This window comes from Malaclemys terrapin, chromosome 9 (assembly GCF_027887155.1).
Source record: "Malaclemys terrapin pileata isolate rMalTer1 chromosome 9, rMalTer1.hap1, whole genome shotgun sequence".
NCBI lineage: Eukaryota > Metazoa > Chordata > Testudines > Emydidae > Malaclemys > Malaclemys terrapin.
Window position 1 is genome coordinate 44,267,905 of NC_071513.1, and position 27,427 is coordinate 44,295,331.

At 54.8% G+C, this 27,427-nt stretch overlaps 1 protein-coding gene across 4 annotated transcripts in view; it reads right to left on the minus strand.

The window, feature by feature from the left end:
- The window catches only part of NHSL2 (NHS like 2), a 167,252-nt gene that overhangs the window by 21,803 nt on the left and 118,022 nt on the right, over positions 1 to 27,427 (minus strand). Inside the window, exon 1 of one of the 4 annotated variants that reach the window (XM_054039558.1) lies at positions 14,598 to 14,681. The exons of the other annotated variants lie outside the window; for them this stretch is intronic. Within the exon in view, the coding sequence (XP_053895533.1) occupies positions 14,598 to 14,604 (7 nt within the window). The 5' untranslated portion in view covers positions 14,605 to 14,681. Of the gene's footprint in view, positions 1 to 14,597; positions 14,682 to 27,427 lie in introns of those variants that run through there. 4 annotated transcript variants of the gene reach the window in all.

A 27,427-nucleotide genomic window follows, 5' to 3' on the forward strand; every position in this document is an offset into this window, starting at 1 on the left:
AATCCACCCTGTCCAGGACACAACTGACTTCCTCCAGAAACTCTGCAACATTAATAACCCTCCTCAGAACACCATCCTCGCTACCATGCATGTCACCTCCCTATACACCAACAGCCCTCACAATGACGGCATTGTTTCCTGCCTCAACTATCTACAAAACAATAGACACCCCTCAGAAAGCACCTCAAACACTGCGCCAGACTCATCCATTTCATCCTCACCCATAACCATTTTACATTCAACAACAGCACTTTGTCCAAACCATAGGAACAGCCATCAGTACTAGGATGGCTCCCCAATACGCCACACTTTTCATGGGCCACCTTGAGGAAGAATGCATCTCCTGGACAAATGCACCATGAAACCCGAAATACATCAATGATATTTTCATGCTCTGGACAGAACATCTGAACTCCCTCATAGATTTCTACCACAACTTCAACTACCACCCTGCATCCATTAAACTCTCTCTGGAACACTCCCACACTAGCCTCAACTTCCTGGACACCACAGTCAGCTTCAACAATGCAACCCTACAGATAACCATATACAAGAAACCCATAGATCATCACGCAGATCTGGTAACCAACCCAAACACATCAAGAAATCTTTTAGCCACAGCCAGGCATTCATATCATAGATTATGCTTGGAGGACAAAGTCACAAATATACACTTTAACACACTTAAAATCGCCTTCACCAAACAAGGAGACTCCATCATGAGAAGATCGCATCATGGAACGGGCCACCCACATACCCAGAGAGAACCTTCAATACGGAAATAAAACCCCTTCTGACCACACACCCCTAATGGTCACCTACCACTCCACACTGGAACCCAGAGGGGGTATCATTAAACAATTACAACCCATACTCAATGGGGACCCCATCCTGAAATAAATCTTTCCTGAACCCCCTATTCTGGCCTTCAAACAACCCCCCAACCTTGCCACGCTCATCATCAGAAGCAAGCTCCCCACAGACCAGGACCCACCAACTCAAAGCCGCACCAAACCCTGTCAGAACAACAGATGCAAAACCTGCAAATGTAGCTCCATTGCTGCGATTATAATTTCCCACAACACACCTTTCAAGATCAATAGGTCCTACCTATCCATGCCTGTCACAACGTGTGATGTACCTCAGCTAGTCACTGACTGTCCCAAACAAAAACAACTAGGTGGGTGAAGCCGGACAATCACTGCGCTCTCAAATTAACTCACACAGACAAAAACACCCTATCACCCATGGGCCAACACTTCTCACAAAACAACCACTGTATCACTCTCAGTACTCATTCACCAAGGAAACCTGAACAACACCTTCAAAAGACAAGCCTGGGAGCTTAAATTCATAACTAAACACTAAAAATCATAGACTCAACAGACACAGTGGATTCATGGCTTATTACAACAATCAGATATCCGCCCACTAACAACTGCCTTTTTCATTTCTTATGTTTCTTCTCTCTGTTCCTTTCTTCCCTGTGTCTGGAGGGGTGTTTACAGGCCACTTCTCCTGGAATGGTCCCTTGAAATATGTACTAACTACTTATGCTAAACAATGTGTTCTATCTTGTATTTAGCTGTGACACTCTGAATACATTTCCCATACATGAAGAACTCGGTGTAGCTCGAAAGCTTGTCTCTCTCACCAACAGAAGTTGGTCCAATAAAAGACATTACCTCATCCACCTTCTCTCTCTGATCAGGGCTGGCTCCAGACACCAGCCCACCAAGCATGTGCTTGGGGCGGCGCCTGGAGGGGGGCGGCGCGGCGGGGCGCTCCGGCCCGAGAGCGGGCCGCAACTGGGCTCGCCGCCCTCCCCGCGGCGCTCCGGCCACCGGGAAGAGCAGAGAGCCCCGGCCGGGCTCGCCGCCCTGCTCCCGGCACTCTGGCCGCCAGGCACTCGCCGCCGGGGAGAGCGGCGAGCCCAGTTGCGGCGCTCTGGCCACTGGGGAGAGCGGAGAGCCCCGGTCGGGCTTTCCACCCTGCTCCTGGCACTCTGGCCGCCGGGGAGAGCAGAGAGCCCCGGCCGGGCTCTCCGCCCTCCTCCCGGTGCTCTGGCCGCCGGGGAGAGCGGAGCCGCGGCGGGCTCGGCGCCCTCCCCTGCCGCGCTGTCTCTGATATCCTGGAACCAGCATGGCTACACCACCACTGAATACCACAGCACCGTGCATTCATAGGTTTCATAGATTCCAAGGTCAGAAGGGACCACTGTGATCATCTAGTCTGATCTCCTGCATGACACAGGCCAAAGACCTGCCCCCAAAGAAATCGCAGAGCAGATCTTTTAGAAACAAATCCAATCTTGATTTAAAATTTCCAGTGATGGAGAATCCATCACAACCGTTGGTCAGTTGTTCCAATTGTCAGTTACTCTCATGATTATAAACGTATGCCTTATTTCCAGTCTGAATTTGTCTAGCTTCAACTTCCAGCCATTGAATCTGCTAGACTAAATAGCCCATTATTAAATATTTGTTCGTATAGGTATTTATAGCCTGGGATTAAGTCACTCCTTAACCTTCTCTTTGTTAAGCTAAACAGGTTGAACTCCCTGAGTCTATCACTACAAGACACGTTTTAAATCCTTTAATTATTCTCATGGCTCTTCTCTGAACACTCTCCAGTTGATCAACATTCTTCTTGAACTGTGGACTGCAGAACCAGACACAGGATTCCAGCAGCGGTTGCACCAATACCAAATACAGAGTAAAATAACCTCTCTGTGAGATTCCCCTGTTTATGGATCCCAGGATTGCAATAGCTCTTTTGGCCACAACGTCGCATAGGGAGCTCATGTTCAACTGATTATCCATCATGACCCTCAAATCCTTTTCAGAGTCCCTGTTTCCCGGGATAGAGTCCCCCATGCAATAAGTATGATCTACATTCTTTGTTCCCAGGTGTGTACATTTACATTTAGTTGTATTAAAACGCATATTGTTTGCTTGCAACCTGTTTACCAAGAGATCTACATCGCTCTGTATCAGTGACCTGTCCTCTTCATTATTTACCACTCCTCCAGTATTTGTGTCATCTGCAAACTTTATCAGTAATGATTTTATGTTTTCTTCCAGGTCATTGATACAGATGTTAAATAGTCTACAGCCAAGAACCAATCCCTGTAGAACCCCATTGGAAACAGACCCATTCAATGGCAATTAGTTGTATACATTTATATTTTGAGACCTACTAGTTAGCCAGTTTTTAATCCATTTAATGGATGCCATGTTCATTTTATATTGTTCTAGTTTTTTAATCAAAATGTTGTGCAGTACCAAGTCAGTATCTTACGAAGTCTAAGGATATGACACCAATACTATTACCTTTTTCAACAAAACTTGTAATCTCATCAAAAAAGCTATCAAGTTAGTTTGACAGGATCTATTTTCCATAAACCCATGTTGATTTGCATGAATTACTTTTAGTTCTTTACTAATTGAGTCCCATATCAGCTGCTCCATTATCTTGCCCAGGATTGATGTCAGGCTGACAGGCTTATAATTAGCCTGGTCATCCCGTTTACCCTCTTTAAATATTGGCACAACCTTAGCTTTCTTCCAGTCTTCTGGAACTTGCCCAGTGCTCCAAGACATTTGAAAATCAACATTAATGGTCCAGGCCATCGCTGCTCCCGCGGGGTGAAGGGCAAAGGCAGGTGAGTTGCGCCAGTGGATCAGACATTCCACCAGGGGGCGCCAGGCAGCCCAAGCCTCCCTGGAGCAGCAAGGGGCTACAGGGTGCTCTCAGAAGTGCCATAATCTTCTGGCTCAGGGCATCACAAACACCAATCTCCTGCCCCCAGGGCTGCTCCAGGCAAAGTAGAGGAGGGCAGTGCACAGACAGGCTGCAGCTGACATCAGCAGTGACCCCGTGTGACACCCACTCAGTGCCTGCAGGCATGGCTGTGTCCTGCCTCCATTAATCCCTCCTGCAGGTTCAGCAGGATACCAGAGTCTTTCTCATGTTGTGTGCGTGGCTGTTCCAAGCTGCTGCGTGCCGCCCCGAGGTGGGTGCATGTCCCTGGGACCCCTGGCATGCTAGATATGCTCCGTAGCAGCGTCGGTGCCCTGCCCCCTGCAGGGAGTGACTCCTGGGACTGACTTCGCCCCAGGAAGAGGACGGGGCCATGCACAGAGTTCTCTTTGCAGGGAAGCGGCTGGACAGAAGGGGAAGCGGATTTCCTGGTGAGAATGTTTTCCTGCCAGTGTGATTAGCACAGGGATGGCCAGGGGGAGGGCATGAGAACCCTGCCCAGCGGTCTCTGGGCCCAGTGAGCCCAAGGGAGGCTATCCCTCTGACCCCGGCAGCCCAGACCCGGAGGAGATTCGTTGCTTGCTTTGCTTCCACTAGCCTGGGTGGCCCCCGGACAGTAGAACTCCAGTAAAAACAGTCAGCTCCCAAAGTGCTGTGCAATCCACAGGATTTGTGTACAAAACCCACCGCCCTGAGACACTGAGTGCTCAGGAGTCAGGAGCTGAAGGCAAGGGGAAAGCTCAGCCCCAGCTCTGCTTCCTGCGCTTGTGCCTTAAAACATGGCCTCTTTTACAGCAGGAGAAATTGTTCATTAATCTGTTGTGCCAGCCAGAATCTCCCCCTCACCCTTAGGTCCAGTAAGGCCCAGCCCAGCCCAAGCTGTCCTGCCAGGGTTCTTGGGTCTTAAGGAGATCTACAAAACAAGCCAAGTTTGAAGCAAGTCAGTGGTGCAGCTGGAGAGGGCTAGAGGCAGGTGAGAGTGTTGTGCGCCATTGGTTTGATCGATTAAAAAGGAGGCGGGGCTGACAGGGCTCAGTGGTCCCACCCGCACCCTCAGGTCAGAGCAGGGATGGGAGTGACAGCCAGGGCACTCACATGCCACCGAATCCCAGTGCCCCCATGGGTGGGGGGCGAGCTCCCCCTTGATCCTCACTTATCGGAGCCAGCAGAGTTGTCCAGGACTCTAGCCCCACCACACGCATGGCTGGGGCCGGAGAGAGGGAACTTGGAAAGTGGCACCCGCTGGTGTCAAGAACAGCCCCGTCATCTACCACCTTGGGGACCCTGTGCCAGAGGCCCCATCTTAACAGCATGCACCCAGGCTCCTCTGCCAGGCAGGCCAATGCCCCTCTGCACATGCTGCTGGGCTCCTCTGCCAGGTACGCCCAGGTCCCTCTGCCAGGCATGCACAGCCCCCTCCTGCATCCTCTGCCAGGTAAACCCAGACCAGTCTGCACCCGTGCCATGTGTGCAGATCACAGCCTCTCTGCAAATGTGGCCACTGACCTGGCACAACCCAGCACATTTCTCCAAGGCATGCTCTTTGGGGACCACCCCCAGCTCTCAGCCTGAGGCTGCCCCACAGCTCCTGGGCTATCACATCTCTGTGCGCTCGCTGGGGGGGAAACGGGGGCTCTGCACTAACAGGAACGGGGGGTGGGGTATGAGCACTGCCACACTCAGCACACTTCTCTGGGTGGGCTTGCCTGAGTTACACCCCAGCTTGGCCGAGGCTTGCTGTGGCTGCTGGCTGCCCTGATCCCAGTCCGATTGCTCCGAGACAGCCAAAGCAGAGCCCAATGCCCTGAGCCTGGGAGACCCATCCCCCATCCCACCTGGCAAGCTCCAGTGGCTCAGAGCCTGCACTGGCCCCCTGTGGCCAGTCTCTGTCCCCCAGAACCCTGACTTTAGGGGGTGCTGGGGGCTGACACGTGTATCTGGGGGTCCCTGCCCCCTCTCCCAGCCTGGTCCAAGGATGCCGAGTCCCTCAGCTGGGAGCTGGTCCCTGCCACTCTCTTCCTGTTCTGCGTGGGCTCTGAGCTCTGCAGGGCAGAGGCATGGTGCCAGCTGTTGTGGGAGGGCTCCTGGCTCATTGTCACTGCAGGAAGCCCAGCACCGGGCTGCCATGCATGGCTCCCCTAATGACCACCCAGTCTGTTTACAGCTGCCGCACCACCGGCGCATGGAGCAACAGGCCTTGCCCCACCGGGATACTCACAGTCGCAAGCAGGGTCACATGAGGCCACCTGGAAATGACCTGGTCTGCACCCTGCCCAGTCAAGAGTGGGAAGGAAAGGGTGTTGTTCCTGCCCACAATGCACCGGGCCCGGGCACAGAGCTGCCCTTAGGGGGAACAGGACAGTCTCTAAGGACCCTTCCTTTGCCCTCAGGTCTTCACCACACGCACCTCCACGCAATGTACCCTGCACACACACACACGACAGGCTTGTCCTGAGACACGTGTACATGGAAATGCATGCACAGAACACACATGCGTGTGCAAGTGCACACACACACACCCATTCACACAGAGGTATAATCACACCCAGAGACATGTATTCACACACACAGGTATACAGACACACAGGTATACATACTCATTCACACAGAGGTATACACACACATTCACACAGAGGTACACACAAAGATACACGTGCACACACATGCAAATCGTGGATGTGTGTGTGTTTGTGTAAGTGTCTCCCACAAACGAGCCCCTTCGGTATGGCTCTGCTCACTAAGGCCTTGTCTACCCTAGGGCTGGCTGTCGTGGGATGCCCAAGGGATGCAGGGCTCCTGACAGCAGCACAGGGGCAGCTGGGGCTGGATTCCACATGCTGGCCTCACTTCCCCATGTAGCCCACAAAGGCTAAGAGGCAAGGGGGAAAAGAAGCCCAAGCTGCACTAGCAAGCCAGGGCCACAAACACAACAGTGAGAGATGCTTGGGAGCCCTTGGCAGCCCCCTACAGCCCACGCACAGCCCACGGCAGCAGGGCCTGGACAATTCCCCTCCCATTCCATGTCAGACCACTTAGCTGTGGGTAAAGCCGGGCATTCAACGAGTCACTGGCTGTCCGGGAACCTGCTCCACTGCTGAGTTAACCAGGGCACTGTCATCTTAATGGCACAGACACCCAAGTGAGCATTAAACAAAACAAACCAAAGCCGCACTCAGTGCGCGGCCCTGCCAGCCTGGGGCATGGGCCAGGAGAGAGCAGGGCGAGCCCAGGGCCAGCTGATGCAGAAAACAGGCCCCACCTTTCAGTTGTGGTGCAGCAGAATGTAAACGATGTCCACACTTGAACTCTGAGCTAAATCCAAATGCTGAGCCAGGCTCACCATCTCCAGAACAAAAGCCCACATCGACTGCTCCCCTGCACCCTGGTTGCTGATCAGTTCAGCAGCATGGCCACTTCTCACAATCTTATCACATGGCTCGCAGGATGTGGTATTTAATGAAAGCCGCAGCTCTGGGAGTCCTGTGATTAGGTGAGAATTTCAATTGCACCAAGAAGGGTACGTTCCTAGCCCTCTGGCTGCACAGAACCCCATTCGGGTCTGACCAATACAAAAACCCAGCCTTGATTATTGTTAAAATCTCCTGACTTTTAAGCAAATCTTGGGAGCTGGGGGCCCTGACTCATGATTTTTGCACACTTGGGGTTGGCAGTTCTGAGCCCATCTCCAAGCAATATTTAGCAGCTCCCAAGCCAGCCCTCCTGCCATGTGGAGGAAGCCTACAGGGGCCAGACATGGGCGGACTGGTCTGGGTAAGGGGGAGCAGGTGCTTTTGATAAATAGGAAGTGCCAGGAAACTGCCCCAAATCACAGCACCCTTGGAAACCCGAAACTCCTGCGTTTATTCCCCCACCCCCTCCCCTTGTAATGTTCCATTGTCATGAGCCCCTGCACTTTTGGGAGCCAGCTCCCTCCGCAGGGACTGTCCTGCCTCTCCCCCACCCCAGAGGTATCAGGCTGAAACCCCATCCAACGCGAAGTGTCCTCATGGTAGAGCAGGGGCGGGCTGCAGTGAAGAGAAAGGGAGCACTGTCCAGGGGCTGTTGGACACAGACACACCTGTGGGGCTCACTGGCTGTCCAGGTCCCAGCCTGCACTAGCCGGGATGCAGCAGTCCTGGGTGTGCTGGCTCCCTGTCCTACCAGCCACCCACACCTTGCTGAGCAGGAGCAAGGAGTCTGGAAAACTATCCAAGAAGCCTGTTCCAGAGAGGCTGATCCTGTGAGTGCTGAGCACCCTTGGCTCCCACTGATGTCAATGGGAATTGGGGGTGCTCAGACCCCTGTTGAAGAGGTATCAAACAGGATCAGGCCTGCCTTTTTGCAGAGTCTGGTTCAGCGCCTGACCTGGGTCCTTCCCCCAAACCTAGAATCGGGCCCTGCACCGCTCCTAGCCAGTGTCTCAGAGGTGGCAGCGGGAGGTTTGGGTTCACACAGAAGGCAGGATCAGGCCCCGGGTCACTCAGCGTCAGTGCAGGAAACCCCTCTTCGGCAGAAAGCAGAGCTCCTACCACTAACCCTTCCCCTGAAACACACTACTCAACCGTGGCAGCCAGCGAACTCTGCAGTGAGCCACATGGGCAACCAAGCTCACACGAGTTACTGATTATGGAGGTGTGGTGCTGGCAGGGGCCATGAGAACAGTGCCCCCAGGGGACAGAGCAAGTCCCCACCTCACTGCCAAGGACTTTGCAGTAGCCCTAGAAGGACGCAGGCCTGACAGAGCATGGAGATGGGAAGTGGCCCGAGTGGCCTCTTAAGCAAGCCTAAAGGAAGACAGATGGTCTCATCTTTCCCTGTGTGGCCTTGGCAGACACAGCCAGGCCCAGTCACTAACCCAGCCCACTCCAGCTCCCACCCTGCTGGTATTTTCCAGACTCCCTGACCCGAAACCAATGAGTTCAGATGCAGCCACCTGACTGCAAGCAGAATTAGGCAGCCTACTGCTTTGTGCTGCCTGCGGGGAGCCCTTCCCTGCCCCGCATGCCTGACCCTAATTAGTGCCAATGGCAATAGGGAAGAGAGCCCACCAGTCCTATTCACAGACTGACAGCGCACCCTCCGCAGGCCTCAGAGTAAGGTGCAGAGTTACAGCCTCACTCCAATGAGGTGATCATGTCACTGTCCCCATGGATGAAAGGCAGCCGCCTTTGGGGTGGAACGCAACAGCTGGGTAAGGGCACACCCCCTGGGAGGGTTCTGGAGAGGAAATGTGGGAAAGCAATTCCACATGTGGCTGCTGTGGAGCAGAACTCACTTGTGGGAGGCAGTTCCAAAGAATGGCTACTGGTGCTATCGTATGGCCCAGGCCCCGCTCCCCCAGGCCGGGCGCCCCAGGGGAGGCAGACTGGCTTCTGAGCACTGAGATGGATAAAACCCAGTCGGCCCAACCCTGCTCTGTCAGTGCCGGCCCCCCTCGACCCTCTGCTTGGGTATGTGTCAGCCCCAGGCAGACTGGGGTATGCCCAAACTCCAGGAGGGCTGGCCCTGTTTCTACAATGGATGAACCCCAACCCTGGAACCCTTGGGTCCCCCAGTCTCAGAATCCCCTCCTCCACATTCCCCCTGCTAATTCGCTTCACCCAGAGCCCCACCCTGTAGCGACCATCCTCTGACCTGACTAGTCTAGACAGGGCACGGTTCCTCCACAGCCTGGCCATCCTGTTCCTACAGTGGCCAGAGGGGGTCGCTAGACAGCAACGTGAGGAACCTCCTTCTCTGAGTGCCCAGCGCCTCCCAGACCCCTTTGCTGGGAGAGAGAGAGTGACACCTTGAGCTGCCGGCCTGGGCATGGTTTTCACAAAAGTGCTATTCTGCTTGGCTGCAGGGACACCCAGGCCTGGCCAGGGACAGGGACAGGGACAGACACACAAACAGGGACACCCAGAGACAGAGACACCTAAGAGACAAGGACACACCCAGAGACAGGGACAAACACACAACTACACAGGGACACCCAGAGACAGGGACACACCCAAGACGGGACACAGAGACACCGAGACAGGGACAGACAGTCAGAGACAGGACAAACACACACAAAGAGGGAGACACAGAGACAGGGACACACCCAGAAACAGATGCACAGAATCACACACTGATACAGGTGCACGCACACACCCTGACACACAGACCCACAGGTTGTACTGATACATATGGTTCATCCTCCCGCAGTGGCCCCAAAGCATTTGACATCACTAACACCTGCCTCAGCTCCCACTGGAGTTGGGGGTGAAAGGGGGGCTGGGCTGACACTGGGAACAAGTGCAGGCCCATCATGGGTCATATCTGTTACATACACAGGTGCTTCACCTGGGCTCTATCCCTGCTTCCCGGGGGGCACAGGACCCACAGCAGGGTGGGAGCATATCCTCAAAGCACTGCCACACCAGCACTGGGCACAGTGGACATGAGAATCAGCATCAGAAGCTCTGTGCTCCAGAGACCATCCAGGCCTCCCCGGCCCTTCCTCCCCTTGTCCCCACCAGGCCGCAGGGCTGGCTTTATGAACTGCGGGGCCTGATTCGAATACCCGGCAGCGGTCTGGGGCTTCAGCGGCGGGGGGTCCGCTCTGGGGTTTCAGTGGCACTTTGGCGGCGGGGGCGGTGGCGGCGGTGGCGTGTGGTCCGCTCCAGGTCTTCCATGGCACTCAAGGACCCCCCACTGCTGAAATGCCACCGAAGTCCCAGAGCGGACCCCCCGCCGCCGAAGTGCTGCCGAAGACCTGGAGTGGACCACCCACTGCCGAAGTGCCGCCAAAGCCCCGGAGCAGAGCCCCCCGCTACCGAAATGCCACCGAAGACCTGGAGCGGACCCCCGCCGCTGAAGTGCTGCCAAAGACGCAGAGCGGACTGTCGCCCCGTGAGTAAAAAAAAATTAAAAAGGCGCCTAAGGGGCCTGATTCTGGGGAATCGGCCTAAAGCCCTCTCCCTGCCACTTCTGTGGGGGCTTTGCTGAGCCATGGAGTATGTATAAAACTTGGGATCAAAAAGCAACATGCCATCTCCTGCGCCTAGCTACTGCCACAATTCATGTTCCCATGACGACGGCACCTAGCAGATGACTTTTTATTCTTTAAATAATTTGACTCGTTTCCATATCAACAGTGAGATGGGTGCACATGTAGGTGTACGTGTGTGTGCATGCATGTGTGCACATGTGCATGTGTGTGCATGTGTGCACGTGCATATGTGTGCGCATACACGTGTGTAAAAAAAACACGGAGCAGAATGGCCTTTCCCCAGTCGGGACATGTCCATGAGACCCACGCAGGGGAGCGAGTGCTCTTGCCCCGCAGAGCAGAGTTGTGCGACCCGGATTTCGTGTCACGAGTGTTTGGCCAGGGGTAAAGTGGGAAGGGCAGAACGTGCTCTGTATAGTTCAATATGGGCCTCCTGCATTTCTGCCAGGAACGTGGTTTCTCACGGGACACGTAGAGACCTTCTGCCTCACACAGTGAGCTACTGGCTCTGGGCAGCATGCGAGGCTGCCCTCTCAGCACTGTGGCGAGAGGACAAGATGCGCGGTGGCACCAACCGACAGGAAATCCTTTCCGCTCACGTGGGAGAGAGATGGTGTGCGGGGAGTGGGGGGAGAGAAAGGGGGAGCAGGGCTGAGCCTCTGCCTGCGACGGCTCCTGGGACTGTGTCAAGGCATCCACAGAGCATTGCGCTAGGGTTAGAACCACCCCAGGCAAGGGCGTAGCTCTGCAAACATCCGCTTGGGGCAAAACCAGAGCTGCCTGCTGGCGATGATGGAAACTGCTGACACATCTGTGACCAAACCCCATTAACTTGCTCCTGCCTCCTGGCGCCTGCTCCTGCACGCCCGCCTGCCAGCGCCCCCTCCTGCACACCCGGCTGCCCCCCGGCATCCGTTCCTGCACTCCGCGCCTGCCCCCCAGCACCCACTCCTGCACACCTGCCTGTCCGCACCCCCTCCTGCACACCCGTCCGCCCCCCTGGCTCCTGCTCCTGCACTCCGCGCCTGCCCCCCAGCACCCACTCCTGCATGCCCACCTGCCAGCGCCTGCTCCTGCACACCCACCCGCCCCCCTGGCACCTGTTCCTGCACTCATGGCCTGCCCCCGGCACCCATTCCTGCACGCCCGCCTGCTAGCACCCCCTCCTGCCTGCCCGCCCGCCCCCTGGCGCCTACTCCTGCACTCCACGCCTGCCCCCTGGCACTGACTTCTGCATGCCCGCCTGCCAGCGCCTGCTCCTGCACACCCGCCCGCCCCCCTGGCGCCTGCGCCTGCACTCCCCGCCTGCCCCCGGCACCCACTCCTGCACGCCCGCCTGCCAGTGCCCCCTCCTGCACACCCGGCCGCCCCCCTGGCACCCGCTCCTGCATTCCCCACCTGCCCCCCATCAGTCTTGCAAGCTCGCCTGCCAGCGCTGGCTCCTGCACACCTGCCCGCCCCCCTGGCGCCCATTCCTGCACTCCCCGCCTGCCCCCCTGGTGCCTGCTCCTGCACACCCGCCTGCCAGCGCCCGCTCCTGCACTCCCCACCCACCCCACTGGCACCCACTCCTGCACTCCCCCAGCACCTGCTCCGGCACTCCCCGCCCGCCCCCCTGGCGCCCGCTCCTGCACTAACTACCCGACCCCTGGTGCCTGGTCACAGAATCACAGAATATCAGGGTTGGATGGGTCCTGCAGTCCCCATCTGCCCCTGCATTTCCCACACTCCTGCCCCCCCCCTCCGTGCCAGCTCCTGCACTGCCCGCCTGCCCTCCGGTGCCCACTCCTGCACTCCCCACACGCCCGCCCCCGTTACCCGCTCCTGCACTCTCCACCCACCTTCCGTTGCCAGCTCCTGTACTGTCCGCCCGCCAGCCCTCCGGCGGCCGCTCCTGCACTGCCCACCTGCCCCCACTCCTGCACTCCCTGCCCACTCCTGCACTCCCTGCCCGCCCCCCAGCACCCACTCCTGTCCTGCCCACCCACCCTCCGGTGCCCGCTCCTGCACTCCCTGCCCACTCCCTGGTGCCCACTCCTGCACTAATTACCTGCCCCCGATGCTCGCTCCTGCACTCACCGCCCGCTCCCCCAGCGCCCACTTCTGCACTCCCTTCCCGCCCACCCCCCGGCACCTGCACTGCCCACCTGCCTGCCCTCCCGCCCCGCCCCTGCACTCCCCACCCTCCCCCTGGCGCTCGGTCCTGCACTCCCCACCCGCCCCCCCAGCGCCTGCTCCTGCACTTCCCATCTGCCCCATAGCACCTGATCTTGCATCCCCTACCCGGCCCCATAGCCTTTCACTCCAGTGGGAGAGCTGGTGCCCACAGAATGCAGGGGAAGGTGCCAGGGAGCAGTAAGGTTCTGTGAAAGTACTTGGTAGGCATGTTCCTTCTTTGGTCAGTGCCAGCTGGTGGGGTCCCACCCTGGGAACCGAACCATCTCAGGACGAGGGCGAGGAGACTCACGGAGCATCGCCTGCGGGTTTGTGAGGAGCAGTGTGTGTCTGCGCAGTGCTGCTCCCAGTGATGGATTAAAGCAGGGGTAGGGCTGCCACATTCTCCCGCTGGGCCAGCAGCATGGCTGGGCATCGGGCATGTGTGAGGCTGCTGCACTGCAGAGGGGGATCAAACCGTTTAGGAGGCAGGTTGCGGCCCACAGGCAGGTGAACAGCAGCTCCTGGTAGGTCAGGGGAAAGGGCTGCAGGTACTTTGCAAGGGGACACGCTACAGCCCCATGGCATGCTGGCCGGTGCGTGCGCAGCACTAACATGGCCCTGGCCCTGCTTGCACTAGCCCTGCACTGGCTAGTGTGTATGTGCTCCCTGCCTCTGCTGAACAGATCACACCTGGGCACGTGTCTCTACGGGTCAGCGAGAGCTTGAGCAGCACGTCACGAGCGTGGGCCCAGCTGCCCTGCTTGCTAGCTTAACCATATAGCTACCATCACTCTAAATGCCACTGGCTCCAGCTTTCCCAGGTAGTCCGGCAGCAGTGGTGCTGAGCCCTGCCTACTCAGGCAAATCTCTGCAACCAGCCCCTCTGGGGGGTCTCTGGGTGGCTCTGCTGTTTAACCCGCACTGTTGGGCTCCACCCAAATCATCCCTTGTGGTTCAGGTCACATGGGAAATGCTGTCTGCCATGACTGGTTTGCTTCAGCATCACAACAGAAACCCCACCCTCTAGGAGCCCAAAGAGCGGGGTTGATTCTAGCAAGTGGGACACAGAATGGGGTGGAGTCCAGGGTTGCAGCCCTGGCACCTGTGGCAACTTCGAGAGGGGTGATGGTAGGGTCTGCAGCTGTGATGCAGCAGCATCAAATGCTATCCTGGGGACAGAGGGCCCATGGCTCTGCCTCTCCTCCCAGTCGGCACAGACTAGCTGAAGTCTGGCTCCCTGCAATTTGAACACGGATGGAAGCGTTGTCTTACATTCCCCCAGTGACACAGCATTACTTACAGAGTTTTCTCCAGCAAATCTAGGCAAGCAGGGTTTTCCAAAGAAACGCTCCCTGGACAGGGGTAGCAGGGAGCATGCTGAGGTCGAGGCAGGGCTGGGAGCCCACATGGAACAAGGGGAGAGCAGTGGCAGACTGGCAGTACATTCCTGGCCCAGGGCACCCCCCAGGATGGCAATACCCGGTCATTCTGCGCTAAGCTCTCTGCAGCTAGGCACACTGATGACCCAGGCTGAGCACAGGGAGCCCAAATCGGTGACACTGGCCTATGGGCCGGAAACCGGCATTTACCAGTGCCCAGACACAGGACCGCATTCCAGAAACGAACCCCTCATTGGCCGAGAGCAGCAGCCTGGCACTGCTTGAACCCTCAGAGCTCCCTGCCAGCTGGTAGGGGTACTCACCTCCCATGTCCTCTTGGGACCCCGGTACCTTCAAACACCTAGACACAAGCAAGGAAGCTGCAGCTACCTCAGCTGGGATGTGCAAGCAACTACCCTCCACCACAGGAAGCAGGGTGTGAAAGTTCTAGGGGTATTGCTTACGTGTCCACTGGCCCCCGATCCCGGACTCCCTGCGAGCCCTAGCCGCTCCAGGCAACTCTGGAGCAGGGGTGGCAAGTGCTGCAGGGCAGTGGGCTCCCTCCAGCCCCACCCTCAGAGCTGGTCATGTGTGCAAACCGCAGCGCTGAGCCACAGTCCTTCTTGTGCAAGGAGAAGGGGGAAGTAGGGCACTGCACAGGATGCAGGGAGGCATCCGACAGCTGCAGCGTTAGCAAAACAGGCTTGCAACTGTCTCTTCAGCCCCACCCTGCTGACCCCATCCTCGGAAGCAGGACAGGGCTCAGGGCTGCCTCCCGCTGTGGAGGCAGCTCCTGTTCATTCCTCCGCTTGGATTCGGACAGCCCCCCTCGCTCTGCAGGGTGTGACGATTAGAAGGGGCAACGCAGCTGGAGATAGGGCAGGAGGTGCTGAAACGCTACAGCCAGCAGCCATTTTCTATTTCCTACCTCCAAAGGGTGTATCCAACATGGGAGAATTCAAATACAGATCGCAGTCTGGAATTAATCACAGAACTAAAAGTTAAGAGTAACTGAGGGCTTGGCTACACTTGCAAGTTAGAGCGCACTAAAGCCGCCCACTGCACTCTAACTCACTCCCTGCCCACACTGGCAAGGCACGTGGAGCACTCTGAGTCTGTGGCTACAGCGCTGCTGGTACTCTACCTCGGTGAGTGAAATAATGTTTGCTGCGCCCTGGTCCTATAGTGCGCTCTGATCAGCCTCCAGAAGTGTCCCACAATGCCTGTGCTAGCCACTCTGGTCATCACTTTGAACTCTACTGCCCTGCCCTCAGGTGACCAACTGTCAGACCCGCCCTTTAAATTCTCTGGGAATTTTGAAAAATCCCTTCCTGTTTTCTCAGCAAGGCGTGGAGTGCTCTCAGCGAATCTTTCCAGGTGACCATGTCTCCACGCGCCAGGCGATCCCCAGTATGGAGCAATGGCGAGGTGCTGGACCTCATCAGTGTTTGGGGGGAGGAAGCTATCCAGTCCCAGCTGTGCTCCAGCCGTAGGAATTACGATACCTTCAGGCAGATATCAAGGGACATGATGGAAAGGGGCCATGATCAGGATGCACTGCAGTGCAGGGTTAAAGTGAAGGAGCTGCGGAATGCCTACCATAAAGTCCGTGAGGCAAACTGCCACTCCATGACCTGCCATTTTTACAAAGAGCTGGATGCGATACTTGGGGGTGACCCTACCTCCACTCCAGGGACCACCATGGACACTTCAGAGTCCAGTCCAACAAGGCAGGAAGAGGAGGGGCAAAGCGGGAGCTAGAGTGCTGAGGCGGAGGAAGACACCCCGGAATCCCTAGATGCATGCAGCCAGGAGCTGTTGTCAAGCCAGGAGGAAGGTAGCCAGTCGCTGTGGCCGGTGCTTGGAGAAGGACAAACACCAGAGGCGGTTCCCGGTAAGCGGCTTTTATTTTGGGAAGGAAGTTATTCAGTGTGGGCTCTTGGGGCAAGGAGGGTTAGGTCTGCATGCATGCTTAGATGCGGAATAGGGCATTTATGTGCTTTCTCACATTGCGGTAATCAGCCTCAGTGATCTCTTCAAAGGTCTCATCCAGAACTTGGGCAATGCACTTGCGCATGTTTCTTGGGAGAGGCACTGTGGTCCTTGTCCCAGCCAGGCTAACTTGTCCTTGCCACTGTGCCATGAGGGGTGAGGGGACCATTGCTGCACACAAGCAAGCTGCATATGGGCCAGGGCGGAAGCCGCTCTGCAGTAAAAGACCCTCCCAGGGTCACCTTCAGCAGCAAGATATCTTCTAGGACAAACTCCTGTGGAAAATGTGGGGACAGTGTTCAGTATAGGGGCCCCCTGCTGCTGTTGGCTCTCCCCAAGGCACAGAAACCCAGAGGACAGTACGGCTGTGAAACAATCAGTCACGCTTGACCCTGTGCTTACTCACCATTTTGGGGCTCCCGTGGGTTATGTGCACTCGCTTTGGGATGGGCAAATTATGCTATTGTGTAGACTGTGCTTGCCCTTAAGTATGGGGGAATTATTGCTCTGTCTGGTGTGAACAATGCTGCCTCTGTTAAGTGTTGAATTTTGCCTTTACAGATGCAACCTTGAGATCTCAGCCGTCCATGTTATCACCAGCCGAAAGACTCCAAAGAATCAGAAAGAGGCCACATAGAAGCAAGGAAGACATGTTTCATGAAGTAATGCAGCATTCAAGTAATGAAAATCAAAAAGTCCAGGAGTGGCGGGAGAGTGAAAGGAGGGTCCGCCTGCAGAATGCAGATCGCCGGCACCAAAGCACAGAGTGGCTGCTAAGCATCATAGAGAGCCAAGCAGACTCGATACAGGCGCTCGTAGCAATGCAGGCGGAGCACTACCGCGCCCCCCACCTTGCAACCCTTGTCCCAAAACTCTTTGCCTTGTGCCTCGATATCACCGCCAACCCACTTTCCCCAACATCCAGGTTCTTACCGCCACCAGCTGCCTCCAACACCTGTAGCTTCATCACCCAGCCCTGAAAACTACGACCCTTACCCACTGCACTCAACCACCATCACCATGAATTATAGCCTTCCTGAAGTGCAGTACTCATTGCACAGCACTCCAGACAGGAAGGCTGAGTATGATAAAAGGACATACGCAAATCTGTGATTGTACCATTCCCCACCCCCTTGCCCTTTCTGTTTCCCAAGCAGTTGTGTTTCTTTTCAATAAATGGATTTTTTTGGCTTTGAAAACATTTTTTATTATTGCATAAAGTAAAAGATACCTTAGCCCAGGAAAGAAACAGGCACTGCAAGTCAGTGTAGCAAACAGATTCCTACTAATATTGAAACCACTGCACTTCACTCCCGTGCAAGGCACCAGACATTACTGGTGGCTTTCAGCCTCAAATTGCTCCCTCAAGGCATCCCTAATCCTTACAGCCCCGCGCTGGGCTCCTCTAACAGCCCTGCTCTCTGGCTGTTCAAATTCAGCCTCCAGGTGTTGAACCTCCAAGTTCCATGCCTGAGTGAAGCTTTCACCCATCCCTTCACAAATATTATGGAGGGTACAGCACGCAGATATAACCGCGAGGATGCTGTCATCAGCCAGGTCCCGCTTCCCATACAGACAGCACCAGCAGCCCTTTAAACAGCCAAAAGCACACTCCACAGTCATTCTGCACCGCTGTCAAGGCCCCCTATGTAGGGTTTCATGGCATTAAAGGGTAAGTGGGATCGCCAAGGATCACAACTGGCATTTCGACTTCCCCTACGGTGATCTTCTGGTCTGGGAAAAAAGTCCCGGCTTGCAGCTTCCTGAACAGGCCAGTGTTCTGAAAGATGCATGCATCATGCACCTTTCTGGGCCAGCCTGCATTAATGTCAATGAAACGCCCACGGTGATCCACAAGCGCCTGGAGAACCATCGAGAAATACCCCTTCCGATTAACGTACTCAGAGGCTAGGTGGGCTGGTGCCAGATTTAGAATGTGCGTGCCATCTATCGCCCCTCCACAGTTAGGGAAACCCATTTGTGCAAAGCCAGCCACAATGTCATGCACATTACCCGGAGTCACGGTTCTTCTGAGCAGGATGCAATTAATGGCCCTGCAAACTTGCATCAACACGATTCCAACAGTTGACTTTCCCACTCCAAACTGGTTAGCGACTGATCGGTAGCTGTCTGGAGTTGCCAGCTTCCAGATTGCAATAGCCACCCGCTTCTCCACAGGCAGGGCAGCTCTCAATCTTGTGTCCTTGTGCCTCAGGGTGGGGGCAAGCTCCTCACACAGTCCCATGAAAGTGGCTTTTCTCATCTGAAAGTTCTGCAGCCACTGCTTGTCATCCCAGACTTGCATGACGAGGTGATCCCACCACTCAGTGCTTGTTTCCCAAACCCAAAAGCGACGTTCCACAGTGGTGAGCATGTCCGCGAATGCAAGAAGCAAACTCGTGTCATATGCGTTACTCGAGTCAATATCATCGTCGGAGCTCTCACTGTCACTTTGGATCATCAGGAATAACTCGACTGTCAAATGTGACGTGCTGGCGAGACTCATCAGCATACTCCTCAGCAGTTCAGGCATTTCCACAGACCGAAAGAGAAGACAGAGCACACAGTACAAAAAATGTTGAAAGATGGTGCCAAATGTGGATGGAAGCAAAGGGAATGCTGGGATGCAAACCGATGCATCATGGGGCATTGGGACAGGATCCAGAATGCCCGGCACTCCACGCCCCCTTCCCACAAGCCACAGCACCAGAATGGGAAGAGGTGCTCTGTAGGATAGCTGCCCATAATGGATCGCTCCCAATGCTGCTGCAAGTGCTGCAAATGTGGCCACGCCAGTGCGCTTGCAGCTGTCAGTGTGGACAGACTGCAGAGCTTTCCCTACTGCGCTCTCCAAAGGCGGGTTTAACTCACAGCGCTCTACATCTGCAAGTGTAGCCATGCCCTTAGGAACAAGTGACCATGATGTGATCACATTTATAATGTGCAAACAGAATAAATTCCAGACCAGTGATATATGTACTCGGTGCTTTAAAAGGGGCAATTTCACAAAGCTGAAAACAATTATGAGACAACTGCAAGGAAGAAGTTAATCAGAAAATGTGAATGATAATTGGGAATTGTTTAAGAATACTTTACTATACATCCAAAAAGCCACAATCCCACAATTGAGGAAGTTTTCCATATTGGTTAAAAAATCCATCATTAGTACAAGTTACACCCACTTTCATCAACATTTGTACCAGGGATGGACTTGGCTCCACATGGTTAAATGGAAGACGTCTCCAGAGACAACCCAAAATGTGCATACAAGGGGGTCTCTGCACGCACACCCGCATGCATGCAGCTAAGGATAAAGCCATGCTAGAGGTACCAACCACAAACATAGACTCAGGGGTCTTGCACTGATGTCGCTATCATTAAATGGGTTACCAGGCTAACAGTCCAGCATGCACTGCTTTGCTTAATAGGTACTGGTGTTGAGTCTGAACTTTTGATGAGCTTAAACTTAACCCAGACTTGATATCTCTGTCTGAACTTTTAATCAAAGCTCTGACCTGCGAACTACTCATGACACCCCCCTCCCCTTAAGTAGCCATCTCCCCTTTTCTCTTTTTGAATTTACATTTTAACCTGTTTTATCCTGTAGAATCTTGATTGATTATGCATGACCATTATGATCTGTTAATCACTTTGTTTACTTCTGTGTATAAATATTGATGCTCACCCCTAATAAACTTGCCACACTTACTCTGAAGCCTTTCAAGCTAAGGATAGTGTGAGCCCGTTGATCAACGAATTGGTGTCTGGTCTCTGACAGATTGTGAGCCCCATACCAACTCCGCACAAACTCGGGTGCTGGAGAGGTGAGTGAGGACTTGCTTTTTTACCTAACAATTTGGGGGCTCGTCCGGGATTTCCTTCTGGTGCGGTGCCTCTGTCCAGTGGTCAGACCACTCATATACTAGGGTTACCATACGTCCTCTTTTTCCCGGACATGTCCGGCTTTTCGGCAGTCAAACCCCCGTCCGGGGGGAATTGCCAAAAAGCGGAACATGTCCAGGAAAATGGCGGCTCTGTTTAAGAGCCTGGCTGCCTGAACGCTACCAGCTTCGGGCAGCCCCGTGCCTGGAGACCCTGCGCCGCTGGAGCCCGGGAGGGGAAGTGCCCGGCTGGGGGCGCAGGGTCTGGAGGCACGGGGCTGCCCGAAGCCGGTAGCGCTCCGGCAGCCCGGCTCTTAAATAGAGCCGCGGGGACTGGAGCCTCCAGCCGCCGGGGCTGTGTGTAACTGACACAGTGTCAGTTACACAGAGCCCCAGCCGCTGGAGGCTCTGTTTAAGAGCCGGGCTGCCGGAGCGCTACCGGCTTCGGGCAGCCCCCTTGCCTCCGGACCCTGCGCCCCCAGCCGGGCACTTCCCCTCCCGGGCTCCGGCGGCGCAGGGTCTCCAGGCACGGGGCTGCCCGAAGCCGGTAGCGCTTGGGCAGCCCAGCTCTTAAACAGAGCGGAGGCGGCTGGAGCCTCCAGCCCCCGGGGCTCTGTGTAACTGACCCAGTGTCAGTTACACAGAGCCAAAGAGGAGAAAAGCCTCCAGCCCCCGGGGCTCTGTGTAACTGACCCAGTGTCAGTTACACAGAGCCAAAGAGGAGAAAAGCCTCCAGCCCCCGGGGCTCTGTGTAACTGACACAGGGTCAGTTACACAGAGCCCCAGCTGCTGGAGGCTCTGTTTAAGAACCGGGCTGCCCCAGAGCTACCGGCTTCGGGCAGCCCCCTTGCCTCCGGACCCTGCGCCCCCAGCCGGGCACTTCCCCTCCCGGGCTCCGGCGGCGCAGGGTCCGGAGGCACGGGGGCTGCCCAAAGCCGGTAGCGCTGGGGCAGCCCGGCTCTTAAACAGAGCCTAAGAGGAGCAGAGCCTCCAGCTGCGGGGGCTCTGCTCCTCTTCGGCTCTGTGTAACTTATACAGTGTAAGTTACGCAGAGCCGCTGAAGCCCCGGAGGGGAAGTGCCCGGCTGGGGGCACAGGGTCTGGAGGCATGGGGGCTGCCCAAGGCCAGAGCGCTACCGGCTTCACGGTTTGCTGGGCAGCCTCCAGACCCTGCGCCCCCAGCTGGGCGCTTCCCCTCCCGGGCACCAGCTGCGCTGGGGAAGCGCCGGCTGGGGGCGCAGGGTCTGGGGGCTGCCCGGGAAACCGTGATGCTGGTAGCACTGGGGCAGCCCTTTCCCCCTGGCTGGGAGTGGGAGGGAGGAGGGGGCGGAGTTAGGGTGGGGGAAGGGGCGGAGTTGGGGCGGGGCTAGGGGTGGGGAAATGGGCGGGGCCATGGCCCGTGGAGGGTCCTCTTTTTTTATTTATGAGATATGGTAACCCTATCATATACGAATTGGCAGGCGCCACGGGAGATTTCTCCCAGCCAATTCAATATTGAGGGGTCGTGTACTGGACAGCAGGGTAAACGCCAGTTGGAGGGCTCCTGTCAGACACCATGGGTCAAGGGACTAGCGTGCCTCTTGAGAGTCCGTTGGGGATTGTAAATAAGTTATGGAATGAAGGGAAACTCCCAGTACAGACAAGAATGTCTAGGAAGAAGTTGTACACACTGTGTGTAAGGAATTGGACTGGGTATACCGCGGTATTGGCCGACCCGGAGATGAGGTGGCCTTCGTATGGCTCTTTCGAACAGGCTGCCTTAAGAGGAGTAAGGCGCCAGATCGAAAAAGACCATCCGGGACAGTTATGTTACTGGTTTTGTTGGGACACAGCAGCAGAGCTGTGGAAATCTTTAAAAATTATGGCAGTCAGGTATTCTCCCGAGAGTGAACCCCCTCCATGTTATTTCGATGAAGGGTGTAAACCACGGCGTGTTTTGACTCGTCAGTTGGTCCCCACTGCACCTGCCCCTATTCCTCCGCAGGGGGACTCTCTCCAGGGCGCAGAGGGGAATCTGCAGGACTCCAGATCGGAATCTCTGCAGAGGGATAAGGGGGAAATGGAAGGGCACACCTTGGGAGAAGTAATTACTAGGCAAAAAAAATCAAGCAGATGCAGCAGGTTGCATACTCCTCCCCTGGGGACGCCCAGAGGGTCCGGTCGCATCCGCAGATACTTACAGCAGGGACGAATACACCCCTGCACCACCAGCTCAGCCCGTTCCCCAGGCCTGGATCAACTACGGGCAACAGCAGCAGCTGCAGCAAACTCAGCCTCCTCAATGACAGTACCCCGGGGGCGAAGGCAAACAATGTGATGGTCTTATTTCCTTAATGTCTTTAGCCGGCTCCTTCCTCACTTTCTCCCCTCCCAGCAAAGAGCCTCGTCTAACCCTTTCAGTCCAGGGACTGCCTGTCTCCTTCCTCATTGATACTGGAGCTACTTTCTCTCTTTTAAATCATGCCCCCTCTCCCTGGCTATCCTCTGAGGTTAAAACTGCAACTGGGGTGGAGGGCAACCCACAGTCTCTGGGACTCCCTTTGCCTCTAAATGTTATTTATGCTGATAAATGTTTTTCTCACCATTTTCTTTTTTCCCCAGCTTGTCCGATCCCTTTGATGGGCCGGGATTTACTCTGTAAGCTTGAGGCTACTTTAACCTGCACTCCTGAAGGGGTAGGATTATTGATGACAGTGTTAGGAGATTCGGCCCCAACTCAGGGTAATTGGGAAACCCCCCCATCTCTCTCCCCTGACCTCACTGACTTGCCTTTAACCCTCTGGGGAATTTCTGACACTGATGTTGGCCTGCTCCTTTCGGCAGAGCCAGTAAGGATTCAAGTGAAGCCCTCCTTAACCCCCCCGTCAGTCTCTCAATACCCCCTGTCGCTGGAAGCCCGGGAGGGCATCCGCCCCATTATCGAGGGATTCATTGCACAAAAGCTAGTCCGCCCTCAGCGCACTCCCTGTAACACCCCTATACTGCCTGTCAATAAGCCTCCTAAAAAGGACGGAGACCCTATTCGTTGGCGCTTTGTACAGGATCTACGGGTTGTTAATCAGTATGTGGTCCCTCTTCATGCAGTAGTTCCTGATCCAGCTACTATCATCAGCCAAATCCCCTGAGATGCTGAGTGGTTCACTGTTATTGACTTAAAATCAGCCTTTTTCAGCATTCCTGTGCACCCAGATTCTCAGTATCTCTTTGGCTTCACCTGGGAGGGACAAAGTTATGTCTGGCAACGACTTCCTCAAGGCTACAGAGACAGCCCCACGATTTTCAGCCAATGCCTCCGCCACGACTTGGAAGGCTTCACCAGTCCGCAGGGATCCACGTTAGTCCTATACGTAGATGACATCCTATTAGGTAACCGCGAAGAAGCTGCCCTCCGCATCGATGGTAAGGCACTTTTATTATACCTACACACCAGAGGCCACAAGGTAGACCCTAACAAGATTCAGTGGGTCTCACAGAAGGTCCGATATCTGGGCTTCCTGTTAACCCCAGAGGGGAGACAAATGGACCCAGTCCGCATAAAGACTATCCAAAACTGCCCTCTGCCAAACACCAAGAAACAACTTCGAGGTTTCTTAGGATTAATTGGCTTCTGTCGCCCCTGGTTGCCGTCCTGCGGGGAGTTAAGCAAACCGCTCCACCGACTCACTGCTAACCTTGCTCCTGACCCTTTGCAGTGGTCCCCGGACACAATCCAAGCCTTTCAGTTACTCAAGGACAGTGTGGCCTCCTCCATGTGTCTCTGCCCCCCCAATTACAGCAAACCCTTTCACCTTTTTGTCCACGAGAGGGGCGGAATTGCTAGTGGCGTCCTTACCCAGCTGAGCGGGCCCCACCATTTGCCGCTTGCTTTTTACTCTCAGCAGATCGACCCTGTCGCTCAGGGAACCCCATCCTGCACCCGGACTCTGGCAGCAGCTGCCCTGCTGATCACAAAGGCAAAGAGCCTGACCCTGGGTCATTTTACCATGGTTTGGACCTCTCATGCCTTGTCAGCCCTTCTGCGTAGGGGCACAACCCAAGTCTTTTCGGCCCATCGTCAGCAACAGCTAGAGGCCGAACTCTTAGAAGACACTAACCTAATTTTTGAAAGGTGTGGGCCCCTTAATCCAGCTACCTTGCTTCCTGACCTGCCAGTCCTCCAGGATCAGCACAACTGTGTGGAAGTAGTTTATAGCATCTTACAGATAAGGGACAACCTGTTTGACGTGCCACTGGACAACCCTGATTGCATCCTCTTCTCGGACGGAAGCTCCTTCTATGTTGATGGCAAGCGTTTCACCGGTTATGCAGTCACCTCTGAATGGGACATTCAAGAGGCCGCCTCACTACCAGGCAACTGGGGAGCCCAAGCTGCCAAACTCTATGCCCTGGCCCGAGCTTGCCAGTTGGCCGCTGGTAAGACCGTTACCATTTTTACTGATAGCAAGTATGCTTTTGGAGTTGTGCACTGTCACATCCACCTCTGGAAGTTTCGAGGTTTCCAGACAGCTGCCGGTAAACCCATTCAGCACCTCCCCCTCATCCACAAGCTTTTGGACGCCCTCCAAGAACCCTCGGTCCTGGCTGTAGTTCACTGCCGGGCCCATACTAAAGATGATAGCCCCGTCACCCGTGGGAATGCCCTGGCTGACGCCTCCGCCAAGACGGCTGCCGTCTTACCCTTAGCCATGCCCACGTTGGCTATTGCAGCCTCCTCCTTTACTCCACCGCACCCCGTACCAGTACCCGCTGCTGAACTACAGTTGTGGGAGAGCCTCGGAGCCACTCTGGTCAAAGGGACCTGGCTTATGCCGGATGGCCGAGCCTGCCTCCCTCGCTCCACATACCCCATGGTAGTTCGCTGGCACCATGATAAGGGGGGTCACTACGGCACGCACGCCCTTGTGGACACCATCGCTCGCTTTTGGTATGCTCCAGGCATTCAACCCTACTGTCTGTCAATAGTGAAAGCATGCAGCACATGTCAGCGTAATGGACCTGCTCCGCCTCTTAACAAAATTAAGGGTGAAAGACCTCTGCCTGCTGCTCCATTTCAACATCTTCAAATTGACTTTGCAGATATGCCAAAGGCTTTTGGGAAAAAGCACCTCCTTGTTTTGGTTTGCCCTCTAACTTCCTGGGTCGAAGCTTTTCCTACTGCTAATTGTACTGCTGCCACAGTGGCGAAGATTCTCCTTAGAGACATTGTACCCCGTTTTGGCATCCCTCTCATGCTTGACTCAGATCGCGGACCTCACTTTACTGGTCATGTCCTTGGCCGTTTAGAACAAGAACTGGGCATTTCACACTCCTTTCATACACCCTACCACCCCGAGTCTAGCGGGAAACTTGAGCGTATGAATAGGGAGCTTAAGTTTACATTGGCTAAATACTGTCAGGAAACAGGGTTAAAGTGGCCTCAGGTACTTCCCTTGGTCCTGTTTCACCTTCGTACTCGCCCAACCTGTGTATTTGGATTATCCCCCTTTAAACTGCTCTATGGACACCCCCCTTTCAAAGGCGGGGCGCTACCACGTGCTGATGTTTCACTATTGGGAGGGGATCATATGACCACGTGCCAGTTTCTCTCCCTACAGGCTCGCCTCCGTACCCTTTGGAAAGCCTCGCAGTTTTCCCAGACCGTGCCGCTGGAAGAACAGATCCACCCGTTCCAACCAGGGGACTTCGTCTGGGCCAAAAAGTTCGTTCGTGGCGACACCCTCCAGCCGAGGTTTACTGGACCCCACCAGGTTCTTTTAACAACCCAGACTGCACTGTTCCTGGAAGGACGCAAATCCTGGATCCACCACTCCCACGTCAAGCCAGCTGTAGTGGACCACAGTAACGGACCAGCAGCTCTTGCCACCACTGAGGACACTGCCTCCGACCAGTGGACCAGCTTACCTCTTTCAGACATCAGACTTAAATTGACTCGGCAAAAATGAGAGGACCTTTTATTCTGACAACTGTATGTTTTTTATTATGCCTTTTTAGTTTATTTTCTGCCTATGAAGAGAATGCTTTTATTAGATATTCCCACGAGGTTAAAACTCGTATTTTAGGAAATAGAAGTAATTGCTGGGTATGTACTCAATTTCCAGTAAATGCAGAACAGGGACTCCCCTTCACACCCATTCCCCTGACCACTGCTAATATGACTTGGATGCCACCGGCTAGAGTAAAAGATCCAGTCCAACACAATCTTAAATGGAACAAAACAGGAGTGCCAATTAACAGATATCTCAGGGTAACCAATCAGACAGGATCACTGTGTTTTGTTAAAGAAAAGGGGTCAACTTTTGTGGGAACAAGTAAATGCAACATGTATTTTAATGGCACCGCCTTTAGTAAAAATCTTGGCTTCAAGCCTTGCGCATCCCACTTATCCCATATGTGGATCCTCACCCCGATCCAACTTTTTCATGGGTGGGCAAGCCTTCAGAGTCAGCTTTTAAGAAGCCCTGCTCAGATCACGAGGGTGTCCAACTAATTGCTAAGGGACATACAATTGCCTTCTACAACTGCTCAAGCAGTACTACACTGCCCTTTGAAAACACCACTACCAAATTGTGCCTCTGCAGTTCGCACAATGACCCCTTTGCGTTACCAGGGGAACAGTGGTCCAACGGGTGGTGGGTTACCTCCTACTTTGAGAAATGGAATACCCGAAACGCATTGTATGGAACATACTGGGTGTGCGGGCCCAAAGCTTATTACTTTCTCTCCCCTGATTGGGCAGGGTCATGTTATTTAGCGTGGCTAACACCGCCTTCTCGCATCTCCCTCACTCCCCCTCATTTTCCCCACGTTCGTAACATCCGTGAAACCTTCAGAGATATTAATATCCGTGATGGTTTGTCGTGGCAGCGGTGGGCTGGTCTCATTAGCTTGAGGGGTGGTGTCATCCGTCTACAGGGACTACTAGAATCTTTAACCAATGAACTGCGACCCTATTTGAGAATCAGGCCGGGGAAATGTCCCAGCTGCGCCAGTTAGCTTTGCAAAACCGAATGGCTTTAGACATAATGTTAGCAGCAATGGGAGGAACTTGCGCCCTCATAAATGAAGAATGCTGTGTTTTTGTAAATGACACCTACTCTGACACTTTTCAACGTACCAAACATCTAAGGGAAATGGCTAAGAACTACTCCTCTGGCCAGCCACCTTATGATTGGTGGGGAGCCTTATGGAATTGGCTGCCTGGATTTGGGTGGGTTAAAAAACTCTTGGTGGGTATTGTTGGGGCCATAGTAATCCTTATAATACTGTGTTGCTGTATTCAGT